We start from the raw sequence: 18,022 nt of genomic DNA on the forward strand, positions 1-18,022 counted from the left end.
CTTGTGAACAGTAGACTCATTCAAAAGCAAAAGTTAACAAATAAATCAAAACTATTATTTTGAAACTACAGAGAGGACCCTGATTCCTTCCATTACAATATATTTGAATCTGGGATCTCTGATCATGCAAATTCTGCTTAGGGCAGTGACACAGAAAAAATAATATATACAACTGCTAAATACAAATAGTCATTCTCTCTGTTACTTGAGGATTACTTTGGGAGGTACAGTCTCAGATGGTTTTATTTGATTCAAACAAAATTTTCAGACCACTAAGTACTAAAAAGAAATCTTGTACTAAACTTTTCAAAATCTATGGTTATCGTTAAAAAAAAAAAATCACTTTTAAAAAGAGAAGGTAGGAAAGCTGTTATCAGAGATACCTTTTCATAAGAGAGGTATTTACTGGATAAAATCATAACTTGGCTTTTTTCCCACCCAGAGACTTGGTTTAATGTTGCAATAGCATTATGCACCGCTTTAGGTGACAAAGATTCCAGCTGACTTGAAGTTAGTCCAACCACAGCATCTGACAGAGATCCAACGATATCATTCAATGTCTGGTTTTGCATGGCAATGTTCAGTAGCTGAGATTTGAGCTAAAGCAAACAAAAAAAGCAGATGGGGGAAAAAAAATATCTGCCAAGAACTAATTTCCATTAGCACCCAAAACTTTAGCTGAAGTTTCTGGAATAGACATTGGCAACCATTTAGTGACCACACACTTCATAAAAATTCAGAAATAGAACCGCAGTTGTGAAAGGAGTATGGAACAGGAGGAAACAGAACAAGAAAAGAATGAGCACTGTAAAAGAAAAAAACCAAAATTGGCTTTTATTCTTTGCATGATATGCTCGAGAACTATTTTCACTTTTTTCTTAATCCCAGTCATTTTTCACTCTTTTCTTTCCTTATTCAAGAAGAGTCCCTCCTCCCCTGTTTTTAGGATTAAGTTAGGCAAGAAGAGAAAATACTGTACTTACCTTCTGAACCTCAGCCTGGAAACCTCTCAAGTGATTGCACTTAATCATTTGATGAAGTAAAGCCCGGGCCACAGCTGCATCCATCTGTTCCATGTCATCATAAAAGCAAACCAATAAACCCAGCCTATACAGAAGAAATACATTAGCTAACTTCTGACATAAAAGGTGTCACTCTGAGGAAACAGAAATACAGCATGGTATACCCTACTTGTGCTCAAAACTTGAGAAATTTGTCATTAGTGCCTTAAACTGCAATCTTTACAACTCCACACAGCCTGAAACCGGGGTATGAGACACACGCACTGTTCTCTGTATTCAGCTGAACCTGACCCAGATTGCTTGTGCTGTCAAAAATTTAACTTTCCGGGTTCCATCTGCCCATGGCTGGATTTTCCCAGCTAATGACTTCACTCCCCTTGACAGAATTCGCAGTATAATCTCTGCTTTGAAAAGGGTGGAGAGTTATTAATAGGTTTCTAGAGTGGCTTGCGGAGTTCTTTTCTGGATTGATTGGATGTTTTGAACTCTCAATCCCACTTGGATTTCACATGCAACGTAACTCATTCATGCGTCAGAGCAGCAGCTAGAGCATGACACAGCCTCTTTATTGTTTCAGGTTTAAACAAAGCCTGCTGTATTTCACATCAAACATATGACTGGCGAATGGCTGGAGACCTGTCCTGTTCAACACCGGTTAGGAGAAAATGCGTTGAGGTTCACTAGCTCAGCTGTGCCAGCACCGCAGTTTGCAAGGCAGTGTCGTGAACCAGATGTGGAGCTGATTTGTCTTCACAGTACCTGTGCCGTATTATTTAAGACAGCTTTTCCATTAACCTCTGTAAAGCACAACCACAACCATAGCTGGTGGGGAGAAGCAGTCATACCACCAAGGGTAAGCGCCTGCTCTAACTGCCCTTCTGACTTAACCCCTGCACGTATTTACTGTCATTACCTGCAGTCCTGCAAAGAAAGAGGTCTGAACTGTGTATCACTCCCTCTGGACTTTAAACTTTATAGTGATGGTGATTTAATTTGTTTGTATGAAGCCTGAATCAATCCCCTGTCCCTGTGAACTCTCAGCCTTTGTTTTCATAATTTACACAGAACAAGAACCTACAAAGATGTGGCCAAAGCCCAGCTTTCCTGCTACACTCTGTTTTTTAGCAATTCAATGATGCAGGCGTAGGCAGAGTCTAGGCAATAATGTCTGGATGTGATTTAAATCAACAGTGGACAACACTGCAGCACTATCACAAACAGTAAAATTCTGCAGCGCAGAAAGGCTTAGCTGTTAGTTCCTCTAGTCCCTCAACAACAACCTGCTTAGCAGTATCACAAAATACTGCTTCAGCAGCCCATCTGAATTCATGGACGCCATCAAACTAACATACAAATCAAAGAACATCTATAACAGCATTTTTATAACAAATAATTACTCTCTGATGCATTATTGCATAGCCACCAAGGGCTCTTCATCTCCTTTGGGATTAACACCAATGAATAATACTACTTCTTAAAAGTAAAAGTGCATTTAAATCATCAGTATGGTTAAAATGAGTAATATAAAGTAAGTGTGTTGTAAAAATGGAATATATTAAGGATTATGGAGCATGGCATTTCTCTCATCTGTGAGAATGTGGCACCTCTCTGGAGTGGTAAAATCATTTTTAAGATTTCTGACATCGAAATTTGGAGTGCGGGCATAATTCTTCTCCCACTTACACCTCCAACAATCAGCAATACTTCATGAAAGTCAGTGAGTTACATTGCAATAATGACAGGAGCTCTGAAGCCATAAAGCATATTCTCCATTAGTCTAAAACTCCAAGGTATCCCCCAAGGAGACTACAAATAACTTCAGACAGTGGTGTCTTGGGACTAAATACATCCATTGACACAACAGTGTAAATGTAAACGTGGAGTACAGCACTCTTGCAGATAGCTCGTGTTCACTGTATATTTATGAGTAAGAGCAGTTTATTTTCATTTATTATTGTTAAAGTAAGTTCAGTGCTGATTTGACAGCCCTGAAGATGCAGTTTTCTGCTTACATGCTAATGGTCTCAAGTGTTTAAGCATGGCTTGTCTCTGCCCTGCAGGACAAAGAGGACAGCAGGATGAGCTTTGTGACCTCTCTGGTGACACCCACATCAACGAAAAACCACTTGCACACCTGGCTGGCATGAGTTACAATTTCCTCCTTCAAACCTAACTAACACGATTTCCACAAAACACCTGCCTTCTGTGATTCAAACAGCCAAGGCAACTCATGTCTCTGTTTTATTGCTGCACTGTGCAATGTGATGGAGCTTCGACTGGGTCCCCCAGATACTGCTGTAGTTCTTCTACTAATACTACAGCCAACTCCTCACTGTGCAGCAGGAGACAAAGCATTAGCTAATCAGGCACGCCTCCAAAAATTCATAAAGTAGCAGTTCTTCACTGTTGCTAAACAGGGTTGGATTTCAGCCTAGATTTTTCTGCTGGAAGGGAAAAGTTATGCCACACCAACACTTCCATCAGCTACTTATTGCTCCTCTCTTTCCTCCTTCCTTGTTCATCCTCTCCACACACAGCCATAAAAGCAAAAGAAAAGCAGTAGATCTAACATACTTGCCTGTAGATAGTTGAAGTGTTTCTCATATCAAATCCTGATGAGTTTATTCTTTCCAGGAAAGCTTGTGCAAGCTCTGGTGTGATGTCATACACCGTGTCCAACTGTTTCGTGGCATTGTCATAGCTAATGAATAGTCTTATCTGACCAGTGCAAACAAAATCATGTGTCAGGATTATGACACAATTGCATTCAATAAAATATGTTTGATGCTCTGTAATAACTTATTCCATTCATGTTATAGAGAAAGGCAGAAGATAGATTTGGATAATACAGAATTTTTGAAGGCAAAGCTGAGTGAGCAATTCTCTGCCAAACTGTCAAATAATTTGAGGTTCTTCTGTCATTGGTCCCTATCTTTCAGTACAAGTCACAGAATTCTGATACAGATAAATAATTACATATTAATGATAGGCACTTTCAAATTCCAAAAAGAGAAGAATATTTGGTTGACAATGGATTTGGATCCACATCATATTTAAGTAATTAAAATATATAAACCTATTTTTCATGTTTGAGTTTGCATTTGTGTTCACGTTGTTTGTAGCTGACATCACTTGACAATGATATATCCAACCGTAGTTACCTGAAGAACAATGAAATTACTTACTTCATTGAGACTAATTTTCAGAATATCTTCTAACGGGAGATGGACCATATATCTTCCCAAAATCCATAAGTTTTCTGCACTGACCCAAGAAGTTGATTCATTGAACTCTGTTTTGTACAAATAAATAATCACTACAATGTTAAGAAAGCTGTTATTTTTCAAATACACTGTACCCAGTAACCTGTTATTGGTAAATAATTTTACAAAAATCTGCAAATCAGAAAAATCCTTAGCAGAGAGAGTCAGGTTCCCTCCATCAGCTGGATTTTAGTACTACATTTTTACAAGCCCATACATTTTTTGATGAAAATGAAAGTGTTTCAAATGTCTGAAGTTTTCTCATATGAAAATGATTAATGTTTTATGATGTCAAAATATAAAATGGATGGGACAGGAAAAATGAAACCAATAGTATTAAATATGGAGCAGCATTTTTAAAATTCAGTTCTCCTAATCAAACGTATTATTTAAGAACATCAGGAAGTCATGATACTTTGTAACATTTTATATATCTTATATATTATAATTAATGATACCACTTATTTCAGCAATATGCAATAGCAATAATGGAGAAAATGAAAAATCATTTACGTACCTATATAAAAATAGGTTGGCAAAATACAAAGTACTGTGTAACAGTTAAAAAATGTCATTCGTTTAGTAACATTCTCCCAAGGACTGAAAATGAAATCAAGATCCAAATATCCCTGACAAGAAAATATTTATTGACTAGACAGGTACTTGGAGCCACAAAATAAGTATTTTCTCCAAGGTGTCATAATTTGGATGGCTCAGCATGTGATACCTCTGAACACATTCCTCAGCAGCGCTGATAATCACAACTCTGTTAGAATAAAATCATCTGTGCACTTTGAAGAGTTTTGAGTATCCAAAAAGCCCCAGCCTATAAATATCAGAAGCAGAAGAATCCCATTTAGTAAGTGATTTTTTGCAAACACAGATCTAAGCTCCTTAGCTGAGACGATGATGCTCCCAGCAGAACTGTCAGGCCTTTTTTTTTTTAAAGTGATATTACCTCAGGAATATTAAGAGAGTTGAAAGATAGGACAGCAAAATTAAACAAAAGAACTAGCACAATTTAAGGATGCTGACTGTGGCCTTCAGTGAAACAGACTGGCAATTACTAAGCATGGTAGATGTGATCCCCAAAACCTGTTTTGTTATTTTTAAATAAGGTACAAAATTTGGAAGTTCCAGCCTCTTGTTTTTGTAAGGGCTACAAGCATGCTTCATCCCTCAGCACCTCAGGGCTGTTAATACATGGAACGCACTAACTGGCTGAGCAACAAAGACATTTCTTAAAAGGTTTGACTCTAAGACATAAGAAGCCAGATGACACAGGCTCTGGAAGGGACCTCTGGGGATCATCCAGCCCAGCCCCCGCCACAGCAGGGTCGCCTGGGGCAGGTCACACAGAGCCACATCCAGGCGGGTTCTGAACGTCTCCAGAGGAGGAGACAGCGCAGCCTCTGCGGGCAGCCTGTGCCCGTGCTCCGGCACCCTCCAGGGAAAGGAGTTCTGCCTCGTGTTCAGGTGGAGCTTCCAGTGCCGCACCTTGTGCCCGTTGCCCTTGTCCTGCCGCTGGGCACCACCGAAAAGAGCCCGGCCCCGTCCTCCTGGCACCTGCCCTTAAGGTGTTTGTAGACCTTGAGAAGCTCCCCTCAGCCTTCCCTGCTCCGGGCTGAACAGGCCCAGCTCCCTCAGCCTCCCCTCACAGGGGAGATGCTCCGGGCCCCCCATCACCTCCGCAGCCCCCGCTGGCCCCTCTCCAGCAGCTCCCTGTCTCTCCTGACCTGGGGAGCCCAGCACCGGACACTGCACTCCAGACGCGGCCTCACCAGGGCAGAGCAGAGGGGGGGATCCCCTCCCCCGTCCTGCTGGCCACGCTCCTCCTCGTGCACCCCGGGACACCACTGGCCTTCTGGGCCACACGGGCACGCTGCTGGCCCATGGGCAACGTGCTGCCCACCAGCACTGCCAGGCCCTTCTCCGCAGAGCTGCCCCCAGCAGCTCAGCCCCAGCCTGCACTGGCTGGTGTGTGGGATGGTTCCTCCCCAGGTGCAGGACCCAGCACTGGCCATGTCATCACTTGCTCACCCAGCAGCGGCGGGGGCTGCCCGACACTGGGGCAATGCTGGAGAAGCCCCCTCTGCCTTCCTGCAGGCACAACAGAGGCACAGCAATGAGCGCTCTGTCACCAAAACCATCAAAAACGCTTGGAAGGTGGCCCCATCAACACCACAAATACGAAGCTTCTTTCAAGTTTCTTTTCTGCTGAGCTTCAATGAGGAAGGTGCTGCTTCTGCAGATGGCTGATCCCTTTTCCCAGGTGGTCCCAGTGCTAGCCACATAGGAAGTGAATAAATCAGACTATTGCAGGACTCTTCTGTTGTCCCGCACTCCATGCTGTGACACATGGTGTGCAGATACACCTGAGTGAGCTTTAGATTGTTTTAGACAACAGCCTGGATGGTGGTAGCAGACCAGCTGTACCTGCTCAGGGCTGATGGCTCCTGCAGCTCATACTACCAGAACTAGCCGGTCATCAGTCCGCACCAGTGAATCACCTTATCTACGCTGCTTTGCATTTGAAGCAGCAACCAGGAGGTACCAGAGGTATGGCAATACTCAGTCCCTTCTGAGCTGGGTGACCATTTACAGGCTGAGGGTTCACTAATGCTTCAGACGTAACTCAACATGTCTGATGCTGTGGGACTTTCCCAGGGCTGCTGAGTATCATCAGGCAAGTTCTGCATCTTTGCTTCCCCAGTAATGCACTGGCAGGGATGCCACCTCCTAGCAGTGTCATGAACTTCTTCTCTCAACTTCATAGGTTAGTCTGATGTTTTGAAATGGCACAAGTCCCAGGAACCAAATTTAGCTCCTCTGAAGCAAAGTGGGCATTCTGCCTTTGATGTGAAGGGAAAAAGGAAGAACATACACATCTAAAAGTGTAAAATGCTCCCATGACAGCACTGCTGGGATGTGTCAGTGCTGCTGCCACTTTACAGCCCCCTTGTGGAGCCTGTCCTGCACTGTCCCAGCTGTGGCACATCTGGTTAAGGCACATTAACAAGGCAAACAGATGTGGCAAAATGCATAAAATCAGAATTAATTACCTTTGGTTTTATCTCGTCCCTTTTCTGAACTATACAGTGCCACGTGCAGTAGAACTTCAACGTCTGCATTTCTTTTTTATTTTTAAACAGTGCATTGGATAATGTATTCTGAGACAGATCTGTTTTTCTAGACTGAATAGGAGTTTAGAAGTGAACAACATGCCTGTGCAGAGTACCTGACAATTGTATCCTATTTAAATCTTAGAAAAAGGACTTCAGTGCAAAGATTTCACATATAGCTCTGTGCAGAAGAGATGAAGGGCAAGCATCTTTTCAGAACTATTTGCTGTGAATAACAAAAATATTATGTTTACTGTATTCTGGAGCAAAGCTATTCAAGACAGCTCCTCTTAAACAGACCTGTGGTGAATTTGGGAAACAATTCAATACAATGGGTAGGTCTTTTGCTGACTGTTTTTCTCTTATGATAAGCAAGAAGAAAATACTTTGTACATAACATACCACTCCTGTTACAGGATTTTTGTAGCATCTGCTTCATCCAGCCATACAGAGCTTTCTGTGTATTTGCTGAGGTTTTGTCATAGAGGTCCTTGAATACTGTTGATCTAAGTGATACAAGGGAATTTTAGTTCACTAATGAGTTAACTATTTTTTTTTAAATTACACACATGGACAAATGTTTTTAGAAAGAGCAACACAGAAGCCGAAAGCTCTATCTGGAAAAGAGACTGAGACCATATAGTAACCTCTTTTTAAAGGTATATATAGTCAGAAAATACTACATAGTATTAATTGCATCTGGAAAATAAATGGCTTACAAGTTTCTGAAAGCATCCTCCAGCAGAATGTTTGGGAGGTTCCCAATGACATCAGGTTGGAGATAGTTCACTGCTGACAGACGCAAAACCTGGCTTAGGATATCCACACAGTCCAAAGCACTCAGAGCCAGAAAGCATTTATCCAGTGTTATAAGGAACAAGGTTCTGTTTACTCCTGGGCTTTGAAAAATTCTCTCTCTAGTCTTGCCCCAATCAAGAATAACATTTCCCATTTCCTGCAAGCAAAAAAGCATTAAAAGAATGTCTCTCTGATTAATTCAATACATTGTTCATTTTGAGGCCTGACAGAAAGCACTCTACAAAAAATATGGTGCTGTTCTCATGAAAAATAGCTGCAAAATACTGTCTGGTTGCATTACTTCAGATAATTCCTTTCTGGCACTGGCCAGAGACCAGCTTGAATCTTTTGACAAAATGAAAAACAGAAAAATAATCCGAATGGCTGAAGTTATAGCGTGTGCTCTCATGAAAGCACTAGTTACTTGGAAATTGAAAGTATATCGGAATCAAAAGGTTATTATTTTATACATAATTGAATACATAGACATCTCTAGAATAGACATTTTCCCATGCAGTATTTCTTGCAGCTATTACTACACACATCCCCTCCAGAAGATGGGGTAACGTCAAAGAACCAAGCCCAGGGAACGTCATCCTGGTTAGGGATGGATTATTAGGTTGCTCTGTCTCTCAAATCAACATGTCTAGGACAGCCTGTTCAGAGCTGATAGTCCTGGGCTTGGTGACTTGTTCAGGCAGTATTATCAGTCCTGGAAGAACTGGGTATGCTGTCTGAGAAGACAAAATTTAGTTTGTTGAAAGTGCTTATGCTCTACTGCTCTGTCTTCCAGTGCATGCTGCACACCTATCCCGTGTGCTTGGGCAGCAGGAGCTGCACCACCACTGTCTGAATAGTGGATTACACACCGTTTATTCTGGGCAGTCAATCTCCCTTTTCTCCCAGATTAATCTCCATCCTCTCAGCACTACCCATGCAGGAGGCCCTTTCTTGCGGCAGGGAAGATGCTAAGTGCTCTCCTACATCAGGCTATGATCCTACCCCTGCGGTGGAGGTCCTCTCTGCAGGAGTGATCCTCCTGGCGTGGCACTCACAGACTTTAAGCCAGACTTTTTATGATGGGCCACACAGGGAACACACCACAGTGGCAAGCAAATGACGTTATGCTACCTCTCCTCCAAACTGCCCAACAGTTTGCTTGCACACTTCTGTAACTAATCAAGAAGATAACTAATTTCACCTTCTTTAGTCATCTTGGCTCTCTTTCTAGCCACTGAAGAGAAGCAGATACTCCCCGAGAACAACTGGTCTGACCTACCGTAGAAACTTGCTCAGGAAGGTAGATCATTCTCTGGAGATGCATTTCTCTCCACTGATTACAGAGAAAATCCCAATGACTGACTTGGACTTGGCACCAAACTTTCAGACAGCAAGAATTACGTTAAGTAAATCCAACCTAACGAGAGGGGCTCCTGGAATCTAATCCAAGCCAGCTAAGGAACCACACGGTGTGTACTGCGAGACCCCCCAGTCTGGCCCTCTCTCATTTATCCAAACCACTGACAGCAGCTTTTCTTTTTACCAAGTGCAAAGTGACTTACAAGACGGTCCTTTCTGCTGTTGAAGAGATACTTCATTGCAGTTCGGAACTGCTGCTGATCAAGCTGTTGGAATTCGGATAGTAGTTGCCTAGGCTGGTATAAAAGGTTCTTCAGGTAACTTTTTATGGACATCTGAAGTACAGAAAAATATGCAGAATATACACAAAACTTGTACTATTGTAGTAGGGGCATTTTACTCCCTGAAAATCTCTGCTTAAGGAGAGATAAGTGCTTAGCTCCTGTACTGTCTGTGTTGTCAACAACTAGAATAACTATACTCAACACTAACTGTAAACAAAAATAACCTAAATGTAATTCTGAAACACAGTGATTTTTAAAGCCTATTCTTGGCTTTGCGAGCGAGCCATTCTCCAGTGAGCCACTTAAGAAAGATGCCTCGGTTTCTCACTTCATAAAGAAGAGTAATAACGCTTTTCAGCTTCACACAGCAGAGCTGTGAAAATGCAACTTTTAAAGAGCTCAAAAAAATCAGGTACCGTGTGCATATTATTACTTAAAAAAGGGAAGGAAATATGCAATTAGATGGGAGGAAAAGTCTGTACCAGGTCGTAAGGCAAAAAATATTCTCTCTCACATCAAACTGCATTACCCGTTAACAATCTCAGGCCTGTTTTGAAAATCTAAGGGGAATTATAACATTGGAACAGAAAGCATTGTAAGGCTCATTAGCACCAGACTGGAGTAAAATCCCTTCTAATTCCTGACAGAATTATTTCAGAATTGGTTTGGAATTTGAATTGAAACTGTTCTTTGTTGGTTTTGCTTAGCTTGCATTGCCACCAGCAAATATTAACATAGTTAGGTCCTTGTTGTCTAGGGCATCCACACCTGCTTACAGCATTAAAGTGTTAATAAATCTAATCAAATGGGAAGAGGCAGCATTAGTCTCACGTAGGTTTGGATAAGCTGTGACAGTGAAACGGAGCTTGGGAAAAGGTTCAAGCGCTGTGGAGCTACATGGCCGTGGGCTTTTGGGAATGCCTGAGGCTCAGAGATCGCACACTTGACGCTTGCCTTTTTTAATCTTTGTGTGTGTGTGTGTGTGCGCGCACGTGCGTAGGAAGGAGGGAGGGACTCAGGTTTTGATTAGCAGGCTACAGCTCCACTTAAGCCAGCTCATAACTAATCATAACGACCAGGCATAAAGAACAATGACTTTTTCCTATATCACTTCCACATTGATAATTTACAAAAACAGAGTTCAGAGGAGCTTGAAAAGGTGGATGCATTTTGTAGGATGCTCTGGAGCCTCCCATTCCATTAGAAAGAGTGCAAAACTACAGCCACAGTCAAAATCTGGGAGAAACCTGCCATTTTGTGGAGAAACAGCACGTGAATATACTCAATTCAGAAACAATCACTAAGCCTGAAAACTTCTATAGTGTCTGCTTTCCATCAGAGGAAAAGCAAAAAGGTCTGCTTCATTATTATTACTGCCTTGCATACCCCTGCAATCTCAGGGGAAAAAAAGACAATCCTGTGCCTATTTCCTACTCATCTGCTACATTGTACGTCTGTTAGTCATCTCTATCACTGACAACCTAGTTTTGGCAGAGAGGCTGTTTTTCAAATAAAATTTTTAATGCATTTTAAATGGCACAAACCTGTAGGCTGCTAAGAGTAAACATAACTTCCTGGGCATTAAAATATGCCATGACTTTTGAAAGCATATCTGCTGTCCAGACATTAGAACTGTAACAGAAAACAGGACCAATAATGCCAGTAAAATAGTATAACATGTAAAATAGCACATTACAAGACAAAATAAGAATAAGAAGAACAAACACTGCTACTAATACCACAATGACATGAATATTCGGCTTTCTGGCCTAATGAGACTAACAGCTGACCTATTTAATGCAATGAAAACACGTGGTTCAGTGAGGAACGGAATTAATTAGTTATAGATTTTTTCATCTAGCTCCACAACAACCCACAATAATCTCAATTTTCCAATGTGTTGCCATTAGTACCATCTCCAGGCATGAGACAAGCTGTGCTGTGGCTAGTCCGGTGCGATACATGTGCTTCCCGGTACCCCATTATACCTGTTCTGATCTGCTTGTAGAAGGGAAGTGCGGTGACTAATGTCTGCTGCCTTTCCCTCAGCAGAGCCATTAATTACAGGGTGTCTTCTTTACACAGCCATTGATTTTCTCAAAATATGTAGGAGTGGAATTGCCTTTGAGGCTTATACTGCTCTTTCAAATCCAGACAAAATTAGCAAATAATTCAAAAGTCACCAGGAGCTGGAAGAAGTGGGATGGATGGGGGATGGAGCAGAACTGAAAAAGGGAGATGGGCAGAAAGCTGGAACTGCACCTAATTTCCTTAAGAAGTCATTCTGAAACATATGAACAAAGTTAGTTATCAAAACTTTTGAAAACTGTAGCAGCCATTTATTCTCAGCCTCATTCTATGCATGTTTTTTGCTTCATCGTGAGAAACAGCTTTTTCCTTGTTAAGAGGAAATACTACTCACAGGAGATCTAAATCAAAGTAATCATATGTGCCAATTTCATTCCATCCATAATGTTCCTGTTTCTGTGGAAATGAAACAGATCATATCTGAAGTGCAAGATAATACCAAAAATCCAGGATGGTGAGAGTAACAAGTTACCTTTGAAAATGAAGTATATCAAGGAGGGCTGCACATGAAAAATGGAACACAAAAAGTTATGGTGAGATATTGAGTTTTAATTCCTTTTAGAAGCACAAGTGGGAACAATTTTGTACATTACCATTCAGATACTTCCCAGTTATTACTTCATCCTAAGGAAAAAATTATAAATATATGTAGCAAAATATTATTTTTAGATTATAATATAAAATGCTAGTAAAGAGATCAAATAAAAAATACTAACCACAGCTTTGTGTAATAATGGAGGCAAATCTGTAAAAGATTATTCCATTACTGAAAGTTGATTTAATGTTTCACCATTCAACTGTTCTACAAAAATGCTGTATTGTATGCAGTAATCAAAGCTATATATAGACATACAATTTATTTATAAGCATTTAATGCAGTTTTGATTAAACGTATTTACAAAAAAGCAGTGAAAATAAAATGCTGTTAAAAAATAAGCAAGCTTGGTTAAATTCTTTGCTGGCATAGCTCCATGAATTCAAGAAAGCAGAGACTATGGTCCTAGTTACTAAACAGTACTGCGTCTATTTTACTACACATAGCTTTTTCCATCCACACAAAATACATCCCTCATACAGGAGTTCTGGTCTTACCTTCAGAGTTCTGACTGCGTGTAATCTCAGCATGATTCACTGATATCAATAAGAAGCATATCTTCAAAAGTCTGGACATTTCTTCTAGTGTTTATTAGAATCAGAAGATATTTGGATTGAAAAGGAAAATTAAAAAAACAAAGTCAAAAGGCAATATTCACCCAAAACTTTCAGAGCCATAAATCAGAGACAGCCTAAGCTACGGAGTACAGATAGAAATCAGAATCATCTAGAAGTGCTTGCTCCCAAATTTTTAATTTAGATCTTTTTCCAGGACAGGAATTTTATGCAAACATAAGTCTGCAAGTGTGCACGTACAGCCAGATTTATTTCCCTTTTATCAAGTAGCTCTTAATTTTCCCCCTAGTAGCATCATTTATTTACTAAGCCACACTCCACCTAAATATGACTTAAATGCAGTTTTGTTAAAGCAAACAAACAAATCCTTTTAAACTCACATAAAAGAGAAAAGAAATAGAAGGAGTAAAAAAGGAAATAGCAAAGAAGCTCCAAAAAAACCCTAAGCTTTTTCTAGCTCGTTAAGTTTCCTGAACCTGCATTCAAACGGTGGGATGCCCTAGCCCTCCTGCTTGCCCTGTGCCAGTGCAGAGTGCTCCAGGGAGGGTGAAGAAGCACCCCCCTTCCCTGCTGCCATCACTCTGCCGAAAGGGGAAAAATGTCCTTATACCCTCCTGAATCAGAGAGAAAGCAACACATTTGAGCAACCAGGTTCAAGACCATGCCACTTCATTTAGACAAATCAAAGCTCTGGTCTGTACTCATGAGAAGCGTACCATCAATTTTTCCCCATCAGCTAGGACACAGTTTCTATGGAAATATGTGTTTTAGTAGGTCTTGCTATCCCTGTGCTATGAGGCATAAAGATCACGGAAAGATAAAATAGCTGGAAGGGCTGTAATAGGATACCCAGAGCTTTTCACCAGGGCACCACAGATTCTCATCAGAAAAGATCTGACAGTCTCACAGTTGTCCTATATGAAATGAATGTGTTGCTTTCTATCTAGCTCCTGAAGGACAAGGATAACATTGTCATAAGGCAACGGGATGGAAAGGAAGCTGAGACCGAGGTGGTCTCACTCACACACATGTTCCTGCAGCTATGTCCCCTCCGCAGCACTGAGGACCACGAGCTGCTTTAATCCACGTTGCAGCAAGTTTACTGCAGAGGGGATTTTCTGCCTCTGCACCCTCGGCCTGGCACTCTGCCCAGCCATGAGAGTTACCATCCCCACAGGTAAAACAATTAATTAATCTGAGATATTAGATGATGCCCTGCTCTACAGATTGCAGCTTCTTACACTAGGATTAGTCTCTGATTTTAGAGCCCTGTTGGCCAACTATGCTCTGACCCTGAGATGACTTTGTTAGGTTTTCTCTCCCTTTCCTTCATTTCAAGGGTTTATCTGCAACACAATTTCTGCATTTCTTTTTGTTGCTGAATTTGGACTCATTCTCTCCTTTTTTTTAAAAAAAAAAGTTCTTTGCTGTGGCTTGAGTTACAGATCTGAACATTTGATAAATACAAACACCTTTTCAGACTGCTTAATCTCACGTATCAGCAAGGTACTCTTTTATGAAAATGTCTATCAACAGCCTCTAGCAACACTTCAGTATCGCAAATACTTAACTCCAGTCTTGTAACAGGAGTGACTCAAACTGACAGACGATGAAAAATTTAAACATTAGACTTAAAGAAGCTATTGCCTCTGTCCTGTTCTTGCACACACTGAAACCTTTTTCAGCTATTCTTTTGGGAGCACTACAGTACATGTCTCTCACTCAGACGTATCTGGTTTCCTAGACAATGAAGTTTCTTGTGTTTGTTTCTGCCTTTGCCCTATTAATTTTGCAGTAAGGTTTGATTACTCTGGTAGCATGATTTAAACTATGCAAAGTCAATCCTGATTTGTTTATTCCAGCTCATTTACTTTGATTAGGGAGTGGGTTTTAATTACAGCATGCTAAATTCTTATGTAATAAGATTAAATGCTAAGGAAAGTGCTTTTTTATCCTGACTAACTCCAATAGAAAATTACCAGGTGCAGAAAAAATCTGCTGTGAAATCAACCTGCTTGATAAAACAACCTGTAGGATGAAATAGTTCCTTTTGCCAGTGAAATCAGTCTGTTTGCAGAAGTTCACTGCAGATTTTAGATAATCCCAAATCACTGTGTGGGGATCTGTTGCAGATCCCATCCAGCATCTGCCCAGATTGTTCCTTGCACCATGGCAGCACATGCTGCAACCGGATCTCTGAGATGTCACCCGGCTACGAACTTTCCAGTTATGAGGAGCTCCCAGATTACCTTCTCTTGCTCCCTAAACAGCCGCTCTTCCATGTAAAGAAATCCTGGACTTTTTATCACTCACTCCAATGCAGCCGCTGCCTTATCTGAAGCTTGATAACCAGAAAGCTAACCTCATAATCAGAAGCCTTGCTGATAAGCCCTTGCACAGCCAATGCCCATCCTCCCCCTTCCAGCCAGCCTCCCAGCACCTCTGAAAAAAAGCAATATATATAGTGAAGGACCCCTCGAGGGGGTCAGGCTGGAAAGGGAGAGGAAAGCAAGGGGATGGCAGAAGAGAAGAAAGAGATGGTGGGTTCTTGGGAAGACCCAGGACCCCACAGCACGTTACCTGCCTCTGCTGCGTGCTGCCTTCCCGCACAGGCAGTGCAACAGCTGGGCGGCTCCAGCCAGGGACCCCAGCGCAGGGGGCAGGGACTGGGACCAGCACCGCCTCGCAGCGCAGGTGCCTGCCCAGCAGCACCGGCCTTCAGCCAGAGGGAGGGGAGATGTCTCCTCTGCTGGGGGGCTCAGAGGGTGGGGGACTGCAAGGATGCATCCCCTCCCGAGGTGGTGAGAGCTCAACGAGTTGTGTGAGGAGAACACGGGGCCAGGCTGGTGGTACCCAGCACCCTGCTCCCACCTCCCCACCCTGAGCACAGGCAGGTGGCCCTGGGCTCCTCGGAGCAGAAATGAACGGACTGTACCTGGGAGCACCCAGCAAAAGGGGGCTGTGGTTTCTGTGAGATGAAGTTGTTCCACCTTTGTGCTGAAAGTTTCCGATTAGATCATGCCCTTGCACAGCCTTTTTCTCCTGCGATGCAATACATCCAGTGCCACACCTCGACAGAACAGACAGTTAAGTTACTCTCCAGGGCAAAGCACTGCACGTTAGTGAGACCACAAAGTGTGCCTTAGGACAGGGACAGCACAGGGACAAGGCAGGGTCCCCAGGCCTGGGACAAACAAACTTGGACATTTGACCTCCAGCAAACACCTGCCCCCTTGGAGGACATCTTAAGGTATTTCAGGCAATTTAGTCAACTACCAGACTCAATATTTGCACCGGCTGTACAAGCAGACAATAACTGCACGCAACTGCACTCTCAAGGTCTGGAGAAGATTAAATCCTTTCCCTGATGCAATGAGCCATGCTGCACCCCTTCCTTCGCAAGGAGCTCCAATTTTGTAAGTACAGGTGTAGGTACAGTCCCTTGGGGCTACTCCGAATGTTCAACAGGACTAAGCAGATTTTTGACCCTGTTGAATTTAAGCTTACTCTGTTCACAACTTTTCCTGTTATTGTTCATGTTTTAGTATTTTAATTCCCTACTCAAGTGTAAGAATACTTGTTTAAATAGAGGGAACAAACCAGGAAATCATAGGGAACACTCCCCCCTATATTTACATTGCATCTTCTGTCCTAAAACCTCCCAAAGCTATTACAAACTAAAGTCCTAAGTGACAGGACTAAAAGATAAGAGACATGAAATGCACAGTCTCTTGTGTGATTCTTAACCTGCAGCACTAAAACACTTAAGTACCTTAGAAGAAGTTTGTCTTACTACACATGTGCTAGATGAAGCTAAATTCATTTAACATTAAGTAACATATTTCCCCACTATTAGATGAGCACAAAAGAGCATAACAAAAAAAAATCCAAAACCAAACCAACAAAAAAAATAATTAAGGATTCACTCCAGAGCATACATCGCTCATTTTCCCAACAGATAAATCTGACTCTACTTTGTGCCAAAATTCAACAGCATATGCTGAAACGAGACGATTACTGGGCCTGAATTACTGTTGGGGAAAAAAACCCCACAACAGTCAAACCCCTCACCCCATACTAAAGAATACTTAGAATTAGTGTGTATATATATAGAGAGAGATAGATAACTGAGAATAAAAGGCTATTAAATTAGCAAGAGAAATCACTAACCATCAAGCAAAGGAAGTCCAAGGTAAACCTAAAAAGATATGCTGAAGCACCCTACCTGGCATAAGATCACCAATAAATAAAAAAAAAAAAAAAAACCAAAACATACACAACTTTTTTAGACTTCAAAAGCAAAAGATAAGTCAGTTCTTTCTTTACTTACCAGCTGATACACAAGCTGAAGTTTCTTTGCTCTCTCACACTTACATTCCAAGCAACATAAGATGCACACCTGCCAGTTCCGTACTACTTATGATGCCGCTTGATGTTTTAAAGGAAGGTTATATCCCAACTTCCAGAAATTATCCATTTTAAACAGAGTTTTCAAAAAAAGACATATTAAAATAAATGACATTTAGTGTTCCTGAAGAAAAGAACATGTACCAAGCTAGCAAAGCCTTCAAAATCAGGTTGCTGTAGCCTGATCCTCAGAGGCAGTTTGACCCACAAAATTTGCAAGAAACTGCCTGCAAGTTTTTTAAGCTGAAAGCCTTTGGAAACAACTTGGTTAGAAAGTTTGTTATTAAATCCACCAGTTTCAAGTGCAGTTTTGGCAAGTTCTACCATCATCCCTTTAGCTGGAAAATGGCATATGCAAAAGCAATGAGGATTTATGAGGCTTTGAGAAGAACATGAAGGAAACCCAATCAAAAGTGATACGTTTTTTGTGGACTATTATCCCTTCAAACAATACTTAAATGCTGTTTAAATAAACACAAGGTTGTGCTGCTACTGAGAGCTTGACTCTC

General features: G+C 41.6%; 1 protein-coding gene across 4 annotated transcripts in view; it reads right to left on the reverse strand.

The window, feature by feature from the left end:
• Window positions 1-17,961, reverse strand: part of OTOA (otoancorin) — a 42,655-nt gene extending 24,694 nt beyond the window's left edge. For 2 of the 4 annotated variants that reach the window (XM_080387038.1, XM_080387037.1), the window contains exons 1-11: window positions 13,029-17,961; window positions 12,653-12,681; window positions 12,530-12,560; window positions 12,409-12,436; window positions 11,393-11,480; window positions 9,768-9,899; window positions 8,127-8,362; window positions 7,810-7,913; window positions 4,208-4,314; window positions 3,601-3,740; window positions 984-1,107 (exon numbers count right to left, since the gene is read on the reverse strand). In XM_080387038.1, the coding sequence (XP_080243164.1) occupies window positions 984-1,107; window positions 3,601-3,740; window positions 4,208-4,314; window positions 7,810-7,913; window positions 8,127-8,362; window positions 9,768-9,899; window positions 11,393-11,480; window positions 12,409-12,436; window positions 12,530-12,560; window positions 12,653-12,681; window positions 13,029-13,107 (1,098 nt within the window). In that variant the 5' untranslated portion in view covers window positions 13,108-17,961. Of the gene's footprint in view, window positions 1-383; window positions 600-983; window positions 1,108-3,600; window positions 3,741-4,207; window positions 4,315-7,809; window positions 7,914-8,126; window positions 8,363-9,767; window positions 9,900-11,392; window positions 11,481-12,408; window positions 12,437-12,529; window positions 12,561-12,652; window positions 12,682-13,028 lie in introns of all 4 variants that reach the window. The other 2 variants (XM_080387035.1, XM_080387036.1) reach the window with 2 other exon arrangements.
• Between the last annotated feature and the right edge of the window lie 61 nt (window positions 17,962-18,022).

Source organism: Falco punctatus (genome assembly GCF_963210335.1).
Source record: "Falco punctatus genome assembly, chromosome: 4".
NCBI lineage: Eukaryota > Metazoa > Chordata > Aves > Falconiformes > Falconidae > Falco > Falco punctatus.